Source organism: Echinops telfairi, unplaced genomic scaffold, assembly GCF_000313985.2.
Source record: "Echinops telfairi isolate 266 unplaced genomic scaffold, ASM31398v2 ScPeMD7_2;HRSCAF=8, whole genome shotgun sequence".
In the NCBI taxonomy this organism is placed as follows: domain Eukaryota; kingdom Metazoa; phylum Chordata; class Mammalia; order Afrosoricida; family Tenrecidae; genus Echinops; species Echinops telfairi.
Genome location: NW_022103898.1, coordinates 9,936,122 through 9,946,215, shown reverse-complemented (window position 1 = coordinate 9,946,215; position 10,094 = coordinate 9,936,122). Strand labels below are relative to the sequence as shown.

Sequence of the window (10,094 nt, the reverse complement as noted above, 5' to 3'; positions counted from 1 at the left end):
GGGACCCCCACTGATGTGTGTGCCAGATTCTACGGGCCGGCCAGGGCCTACACCAGGCAAAACTCAACCCACATGCAGATATTGTGTAAACTGCGTAGGTGAGAGAAAGGCCAGGGAAGTTGTAGCAGGAACGGATTCTCTATTACAGCAATATACCTGCTCAGTCTTAGAAGTTAGCACTGTCCCACCAGAATGTTGTTGGGAAACCTTTCCCCATCCACCCTACAGTTCTGAATTTGCTCATTCGGACTTCTTTTTGTTCCCCCAATTCAAAGACTATTTATAAAGGACCCTGATTTGTGTCCCTTAAGGAAGCTCAAACTGCTGCCATGACATGGTCTAAACTGAAGAACACAGACTTTCCAGAGATGAAAATACCATCTTCAGAACAGCAGGGACCTGGAGGGAGGGGGTGTTGAGACATAATTGCTTCACATTTTGATATTTTAATTTAGTTCAGGGTTCTATGGTTTTATAGCAATATTTTTGGACTTATGTATACAAGTTGAAAATTGGTTCCCCCCCTCAATTTTCTGTCACCAGAAATCTTAAGTGGTAAACTATTCCTTCTAGGTTAGTTTATCATGATAATTATTGTTAGTATACAATAGCAACACACAAAAGAAAATGGAATTAAAAGATAATGGAATTTTTCCATGAACTTATTGAGGCCCCATTGCATACATTTTATAAATACTTATTAAATACGAAGAATACAGTTTTGTTGGAAATCTTTGAGATGATTGGGACTATTTACTCACATATGAATATTACTTATTGCTAGAAATAAGTAAATCTCAGCATAAGTTCCATCCTAAATTTGTATTTCTTATAGATGAAAATTTTGGGCAAATCTAGGTTTTCCAACTAGGAATAGAAAGTGTTTTATTATGCAATTCCAATCAATTCTATGGATGACTTCCAAGTAGTAAGGCCAAAAATAAAATAGTGATTTATAATAAAAACATTTTATCTCTTGTCAGCCATTAACTTGATTAGGTCTTTCTTCTGTTTTGTTGAAAGCGAAGATGTGGAAATACACTTAGAGGAAGATTTGTAAAACCATCATTAGGAGTAATTTTCTTTCTCAGTTTCTGGGAACAATACCAAAAAAATGTTTACTATATTTTATCAACTATTGCAGTTGACCCTTGAACCACACAGTTTTCAATGACATGGATTTACTTCTATACAATTGCTTTTTCAACAATTGTGACGGTCAGGTTTTGTGTCAGCTTGGCTGGGCCAGGGTTCTCAGTATTTGGCAGTAATTCTCCATGCCAGGCTCTTACATGACGACACAGTCAGCCCTGGGATGGATCTTATACAACACAACCAACTCTGAGAGCAGCTGGCAGCTTTAGTGGAGTGGAGCCCCCTAGATACAAATGGAAGAAGACCTCTTTGGAAGGGTCACCTTGTAAGCAGACTCTGGGATAGCTTCCCTTCTGCCAGCTCTGGATCCTGCATCTGGCTCGTTGACCTCCCCCCATATTGTATGGCCATCCCTGGAGCCATCAGGGGATTGCTGACCTTGGATTCATCCGCCAGCCCATGGTCTTTTTCAGCTCGCATGGTTACTTGAGTCAGAAGCCTCTAGCTTACAACAGACCTGCGGACTTGACCTGGATTGGACTTACTCACTGTGCAAGCCCTTTCTTGATACAAATCTCTCTCTACACACATACATGTAAGCTTCACTGGTTTTCTTTCTCTAGAGAACCCAGCCTAACACAACAACTATATTGGAAACATTTTTTGAAATTGGTGACAGTTTGAAAACTCCCACAGATGTACCATGTAGCCTAGAAATATTGAAGAGAGAGAGAGGGAGAGAGAGAGAGTTAGGTTTCTCCTGAATGCTGCTGTATACATAGACAATAGTCTGTTTCATCACTTGCATGATTTAAAATCAGGAAAGGTATGGGCCAGGGTTATAGCCTCTCCCCATATTTATTCAATCTGTATGCTGAGCAAATCGTCAGAGAAGCTGGGTAATATGAAGACAAATGTGTCATCAGGATTGGAAGAAGGCTTCTTAACAAGCTGCCATATGCAGACGACACGACCTTGCCTGTTGGCAGTGAGGAGGACGTGATGCATTTGCTGAGGAAGATCATGGATTGAAGCCTGTGGTAGTTACATAATCTGTTGTCAGTTTGAGACTTTCTAGTGAAGGGGTGGAGTTTACCTGTCAATCAGGTTGCAGCTTGATGACCTCATTTGGAGGTGCGATGGAGATAAATAACTTGCTGGAGGCGGGACACTCGCTCCCTCCCTGATAGACTCTCTACTGACAAGACACATGGGGCTATGCTGATGGCAGTGAGAGCCCTAGACCTGGAGATGCCATGTGGAGACCCCTGCCAGTGCTGAGATGCTTACAACACCACTGAATCCACAAGACTTCCCACCCACTGGCCTGTGATCTTACTGCATTCAGCATCATTATATGTGTTGTGTGAGTCTGAAGAGGACTTTATAGATTGGTATTGGGCATATGGGCTAATATCGGACTTATGGACTTGATCTGGACTGGGCTGGGATGTTTTCCCAATATTCAATTGCTCTTGTGTATAAACTCTTTCTTATACACATCTGAGTGTCTATGAATTTGTTTCTCTGGTCTACCGAGGCTGACACAAAGCCTTTGGTATGGATTACAGTTCAAGGTAAAGAAGACCAGAATCCTCACAAATGGACCATTGCTCAATCATGATAGAGAAAAGGTTGAGGTTGAGGATTTTGTATTGCTTGGATCCACAATCAGTGTTTATGGAAGCAGCACTCAAGAGATCAAAAGATGCTTTGCATTAGGTACATCTAGCTGCACAAGACCTCTTTAGAGTATTGAAAAGCAAGGATATTACTTTGAGGACTAAGTGAGCCTGACCCAAGCCATGGTATCTGTAGTAGCCTCATATGCGTGTGAAAGTGGGACAGTGACTGAAGACCAAAGACGCATTTGAATTGTGGTCCTGGAGAAGAACCTTGAAAATACCATGCCCTGCCGAACGATCTGTCTTGGAAGAAGTATGGCCAGAGTGCTCCTTAAAGGCAGGATGGCACAACTTCATCTCACATACTTTGAACATGTTTTCAGGAGAGACCAGTCCCCGGAGAAGGACATCATGCTTGGAAAAATGGAGGGGCAGCAAAAGAGAGGAAGGCTCTCAAGGAGATGGCTGGACACAGTGGCTGCAACAATGGGCTCAGGCACAGGAATAATTGAGGATGGCCCAGGACCACGCAGTGTTTTGTTCTCGTGAAGAGGGTTGCTATGGATCAGAACAAGCTTGATGGCACCTAACAAGAACAACATCACAAGATACACTCAGATCTATTATTAAAAGTTAAACTTTATCAAAACCTACACACGGAAACACAGACTGATATGAGGCCATTCAGTTCAGAGAAATGTAAACACATGTAAAGATGCAGTATGACATCGTGACTGCATAACATTACATGCTGTCCTCTGTAATCGTTTTTTGTAGTCGTGCGCTGTTGCTATTGCAACAGCTGGAGTGTTGTGAATCCCACTTAAAATGCCACATGAAAGGAATCATTTCCAAACGAGCAATTTGTCTCTCTAGTAAATTGTGTATTGCAATAAAAAGTGCTCTCTGGTACAAGATTTTCACTGCATTTGGTGCAATTTCATAAACTTTGAATAACACCCTGGACCCCTTGTGAGGTGCCACCAGTGGTGCTGGATGTGCTCCCAAGAAGCAGAGAAAAGTCATGAAATTACAAGAAGTTGACTTGCTCGACAGGTTCAGGGATTGAGGTCTGCACTTACCGTTGCCTGCCATTTTGCGATAAATGAGTCTAGTAAAAGGATCATTGTAAAACAGAAAAGGGCATTAATGCGACTATTGTTTTATGCCAGCAGGCATGGGCATTTTTTGTGAAAAATATTTTTATTGTTGAAATACAGTTTTTATATGGGCACAGTTTAATACCTATAACACAGAAAACAGGTGTTAGTCCACTATTTCTGTGGGCTAGTCAGAGTGAAGTTGTTGGTGAATCAAAAGTTCTATGAAGATTTTCAACTGCCTGAGGGGTTGGCACCCTTCACCCCCACATTGTGCAAGCCTCCTCTGTAATTATACCTAGTCCATGTTAATCAAATCTACTCAAAGTAGGAGCAAAAATAAGAATAGCACTTGCAAGATGCCTGTCAGTACACTGTTTTTTAGAAATTGATTTTACTTGAATGAACTTTGAACACATTTCATCAAATCTTCCAAAGTGAAGATTCAAACATTCTCATTCCATTTCTGCAAAATGTTTACCGTATAATCTTCTTGGCAAAGCCTTTCCTTGTTGTCAAAATTGTGCTGAACAGAGATGAGCATCCTTTTTGAAAAAGTCTGACTTTGCTCAAATAAAGGTGTCCATGAATGTCCCCTGCTCGTCTTCTTCGCACTCCAGCAGCCGTGTCCTGGGAGAGGGGTAAGGCAGACAGCCTTGCCATCCACTCACAGCCCTGGTGTGCCAGGGTGCCACTGTTCATCCTGTGTTTGTTCTGTTTGCTCTGCTCTCCTGACCCTCCCCAGAAAGGACATATTCTTTGGCTGGTGAAACAGGCAAGTTCATTAAATGAAACTTGTCACCAGTCTTGCTGCCCTGGCTATCTATGTACCGGATAGCCTAGCACAGGCCCAATTACCCTGCTAACAACGTCCTATCTTGCCATGAAAAGCAACCCCTGTAAGACAGGGCAACCCTTGAAGCTTTCCTTTGCGTCTCTCGGGCCTGGGTTAAAGGAGGCTTCTCCGAGTCCTGGGTTTTCAATGGTCGTGTGTGCCTTTGAGGGTCTCCTGCTTTGGGAAGATGCACGGCATTAAGATTGGTGAGGGATAGAGCTAAAGTGGGAGAAATTGATTATGAAAGGGAAAGGGTGAAAGTACTAGCCTGATGCCTCCAGACAATTGCTTTCTCAGGCGGATCAATTTTTGAAAAGACTACGTTATGGAAGTTGCAGACTAGAAATTCATTTCTTTAAAACACCCATGCCCACTGTTGTGGGTTGGATTGCGTTTCCAAAACATATAAACCCTAACCTCTATGTCTGAGGTTGTGATCTTGTTTGGGAATGGGTTTTCATTGTTATATTAATGAGCCTCGATCACTGTAGCATGTATTTTGAGTCCATCTCTCTAAAAGCAATCCAGGAAGCAGAGACAGGGGTAGACAGATTGCAAGCCAAATGGAGAAACTCAGATGAGACAAGGATCTTCTTCCAAAGCTTTATAGAAAGTCTTTCTCTAGAGTTGCCCCCCTGAGTGTGGATTCTAATCCCCTAAACCGGGAGAAAACAAATTTCTGTTTGTTAAAGCCACCGGCAAGCGATGAACTTGGTTATTTGGCTGATGAGCTCTCTCAGCTAGATCTTAAAGGGGCTGTGTGGTTTCTCCTTGCCACTTAAGAGCACATCGGAGGAAAGCGATGCATTTAAAAATGAACCGTGTGAAATGAAAACAGGAAGTGAAGATTTGGAAATTTAGGTTGCCGTACAAACTAAGAGCTGTCTGTCTATGATTTTTCATTTATGGTCATACCACCTCGTGCTAAAGAGATTCAGCCTGAGGCTGATGGGCCTAACCAACCACTATGGTGGAAAATCCCATCAGGTTAGACCAGAGGGACAAAGACAGGATGCAAGGAAAGAAAACTATCTGCTTTGTAGAACTCTATAGGCATAAATCCGGCTAACAGAGCTGCATCTGTCGTCCTCCAAGGAAAAAAAAGGTCTTCCTTGGAGAGGCTCAGCGATCAGCAGAATTGGGGGGAGGAGCCAGGAGGAGGAGCCTTCTTGGCTTCAAAGGGTGGGGCCACCATCTCACTGATCTCTGAGATCTCAAAGAGTGGGGCCCAAAGCTCCTGCTTTTCCGTTTCAGTGAGTCAGAACATGGCCAACTCAGTTCCAGAATGCGGGGTTGCTGAGAAGATGTGCCAGTGGGACAGGGCTGCCCGCCAAAGCTCACAGGGATGGGACTGCCATTGCCCAAGGGGCAGAAGAACTGGGTCTACAAGGGCTGGGGCGCAGGGTTGCCACTTAAGAGGACTAGGGAAATGGGGTCTTCCACAGCTGAGGGAGGAGAGGTACGATCCCAGCGAGACTGCAAGGCAAAACTGAAGCCCAGTGTTGAGAGCCCTCCACCCAGAATTCAGAGTCAGGCTACCCCTCCAAGCCTGGAGAACGAATGTAAGTTCCCTTGGCTTCCTCCCATTCGTAACAGACTGTCTGCCCAGGCCTGTTTCAGCATTGTAAATTGGAAGCACAGCTTGTTTCACATTACACTGGTTCACAGACAGAGGATTTTTTTTGCCCCAGGATGGACATTGTCAAAGCTTCGCTCCTATTTGATTGAACTGATTTAAAAGATGAGATTTTGGACTTGGAGTTTATTTAACACTTTGAGGATGATTGGATAAGGGGAATATGGTTTTTTTTTCCCCAATCACTTTATTGGGGGCTTGTATAACTCTCACCACAATCCATCCATCCATCCATCCATTGTGTCAAAGCACACCCGCACATTGTAGCCATCATCGTTCTCAAAGCACCTTCCTTCTACCTGAGTCCCTGGTATCAGCTTCCTGCTTTTTCCCTTCCCTCCCTGCCCCTGCCTCCCCCTTGATAATTTATAAATTATTATTATTTTGTCATGTCTTACACTGTCCAACGTTTCCCTTCACCCACTTTTCTGTTCTCCATCCCCCAGGGAGGGGTTATACGGAGATCCCTGTGATCCGTTCCAAGGGGAATGTGGTTTGCATGTGGTAAGGGCATGCCTTTTGGAGGTCAAATGGTAGATTGTGATGGGTGAATTGTTGCTGTTGGGTGCTTGGGGGTCGGTTCTGTCTCATGTGGGGGTGTGGCTCCACATCCCAGCCCAGCACCTCCTACTCCTGCAGCTCCCCTGGGCGAAGGTCTGCTTGGGCAGGTAGGGAGCACTCTAGGACACATTTTAGGTGTGTCTTGTAGTATGTCTGTATACCCAAACGTTGGTCCACCTGACAACATTCTAATACATGGTTCAGAGTCAGGAATCACACCTCCCAAGGGAGCAACATCACCATCACCCAGCCCCCAGCGCCCAAGCTGTCATCACGCCACATGGAGATTCAGAGTCACTGTTCTTCCACCGCTGGCCCCTGGGACCACGTGTGAATGTTTGCCTCTATGCCTTGCCTCTTCTCCGCATTGCATTGTGGGGGTTAGCTTTCCTTGAGTCGGCTGCACTACACCGTGACGGACCCTGTAGACACCAGAAGGAAACAGGGCCTGGTCCGGCGCCTGCCTCCTGTTTGCTGTGATGTCGGAGCCTGTTGCTGCAGCCTCCGTGTCCTTCCCTTTTGTTGAGAGTCTTCCTGTTTCCCTGCTCATCACCTTTACCAAGCACGCTGTCCTTCTCCAGGGACTGGCTTCTCCTGGCAATATGTCCAAAGTACATGAGATAAAGTCTTGCAATACTTTCCTCTAAGGAGCATTCTGGCTGTACTTCTTCCAAGACAGATTGGTTCCTTTGTTGTTTGATTGAATTGCATGCCCCCAAATATGTGCTGGAAATCCTAACCCCTTTGCCTGTGGTGACCTATTTGGAAAACGTGTTGTCTTTGTCCTGTTACTGAAGCAGGGTTAGTGTAAGGTGTGTCTTGCATCAATCTCCTTTGAGATGTAAAAGATACTGAACAAGTAAGTGAGAGAAGCAGAGATGGATGCTGTGTGGGAAGAGAGACGCCAACCCACAGGAAGACCGCCAGGGGCAGAAGCTGAAGGAGACGAGTCCCTCCCCCCAGAGCCCAGCGAGAGAAATGCACTCTGAATTTGGACATGCAGCCTCCAAAATTCTGAGAAAATAAAATGCCTGTTTATTAAAGTCGCCATTTATGGGGCTTGGGGTTTAGCAACTCTAGGTAACTAAGACAGTATAAAAAGAAAACCTATTTTAGGGCTACACAACATTACGTTTAGCAAAAGCACATAAGCAGAAATATCAATGTATTGTCATTGGTATATTTTTCCTTGAACGATTCAGTTAACTTTTATTTTATTTATTTATTTATTTAAAAAACCCCATTTTATTGGGGGCTCTTACAGCTCTTATAACGTTCCATACATCAATTGTATCAAGCATGTTTGTACCTATACTGGCATCATCATCTTCTAAACATTTGCTTTCTATTTGAGCTGTTGGTTCAGTTAACTTTGAAAAGAGAATTGTGTGTCTGCTTCTTCCCCCAAATTATTAGTTTTTCATAGACTATATGAAATTCACAACACTCTTTTAAATGGTAATTAGAATAATTGTGGTTGTCATTCCTATTTTTGCTACACATTCGTCCAGCTCACTTTCACACCCTTCAAGCTCTTTTCTATACTGTACCTTATTAAGAAAAGAGATATTTCAAATAATAAAGCTACAAAATAGGCTTGTTGACGAGCAATAGGGTGAGAATTGAAGTTGTGTTATTTTAATCTGTCTGAACTTGCCAATTATTATAGCAGATTATTAAAATCATACAGACAACAAGCTATTGGTAGATGATGTATAATTATTTAGTAGACAAAATGGATTCTCAGAAGTAATTATAATTTGATGTGACTCACGTAAAAACGGTTTCCTGCCAAAGTAAACTCGTAGCTATATTTTGTTGACAGAAAATACTTCCAAGGCAGGATCCAAACAAGAGCAGTGCCAACACCCTCTGTTGCCTAGTGGGACTACCTTGTCCCAGGAAACACTGCCAGTCAAGATTACTGCTTGGGACTCAACAGAGGTAAGCCATTGTGTTAATGTCCTATTGTTGCCTTAACCACTGTAATCCATTAAAACAGCACACCTTTATGACACTCGTCTCATTAGAGGCTAACATCCAGGTGTCCGCAGGGTGGTGCGCACCTTTGGAGGCTCCCGGGAAGAAGGCGTGTCCTTGCCTTTCCCACATTTCTTGGCTTGTGGCCCCCTGTCGCTTCATCTTCAAAGCCAGCAATATTGCATCTTTTGGATTCTTCCCACCACAGCTGAGAAAAAGTATTTGCTTTTAAGGATTTGTGTGATTCGACTGAACCCCCTGGATAATCCAGGATCATGTCCTGCTTTTAGGGTCCTTCTTGCAAAGTCCCTTTCGCCCTAGAATGCAGCATAGCCACAGGTTCTGGGGGTGAGGATTTGAATTCTACCTGCCAGTCATGGTCTTGTTCTCAGTTCTCTCTTAGTTCTCTAGTGCTGCAGCACCAAATGACCACAAGGGAGTGGCTTCCACAAACAAACATTTATTTTCTTACAGTTCAGGAGGCTGCAAGTCCAAACTCAGGGTGCTCTGGGGGGAATCTTTCTCTCAGTCGATTCTGGGGGACGTTTCCTATCTCTTTCCAGCCTTTGTTCCTGGGTTCGGCAATCTTCATGAGGTATGGCCCGATCTTTCCCATCTGCGCTTGCTTCTCTGAGCCTCCCCTGCTTCTTTCACATCTCAGTGAGGTGGACTTGAAGACATACCCTGCCCGAATAGGGCCTCATTAACATAACACTATTCCCAGCTGGGTCTGCCTCTGAACATATGAGGATTAGGATTTACAACACCTATTGGAGGGGACCCAATTCAGTCCATAACAGATTCCTTTTCACGGAATAATTTACTACAGAGAGTTGAACAGCCATTATTTTAGACCGCATTCATATAATTGTAATAACAAGATATATTGAAAGTAGCACACTCGTGTTAAATATTTTATTCATTATAAAAATGGGTCATGTGGAAAGTCCCACCCATCATCATCTTGAATTCTTTGAAGGTAACTTTTGTTAATAAAAATTTTAATATAAAAATTAAAAGTCTGGTATTTTTGCTGCAAATATAAGCATGTATACTCTTTTTAAAAAAAAACATTTTATTAGGGGCTCATACAACTGTTAACGCAATCCATACACAAATCAATTGTGTAAAGCACATTTGTACAGCATTCTCAAAACATTTTCTCTCCACTTAAACCCCCGACATTAGGTCCTCATTTTTCCCTTCCCTCCCGCTCCCCCCTCCCTCATGAGCCCTTGATAGTTTATAAATGGGTATTTTGT

General features: G+C 43.5%; 1 protein-coding gene across 1 annotated transcript in view; it reads left to right on the top strand.

Moving 5' to 3' along the window:
- The window catches only part of ENTHD1 (ENTH domain containing 1), a 180,390-nt gene that overhangs the window by 32,396 nt on the left and 137,900 nt on the right, over positions 1 to 10,094 (top strand). The window contains exon 3 of the mRNA XM_004700677.3: positions 8,678 to 8,796. Coding sequence (XP_004700734.1) covers positions 8,678 to 8,796 — 119 coding nt within the window. The remainder of the gene's footprint in view (positions 1 to 8,677; positions 8,797 to 10,094) is intronic.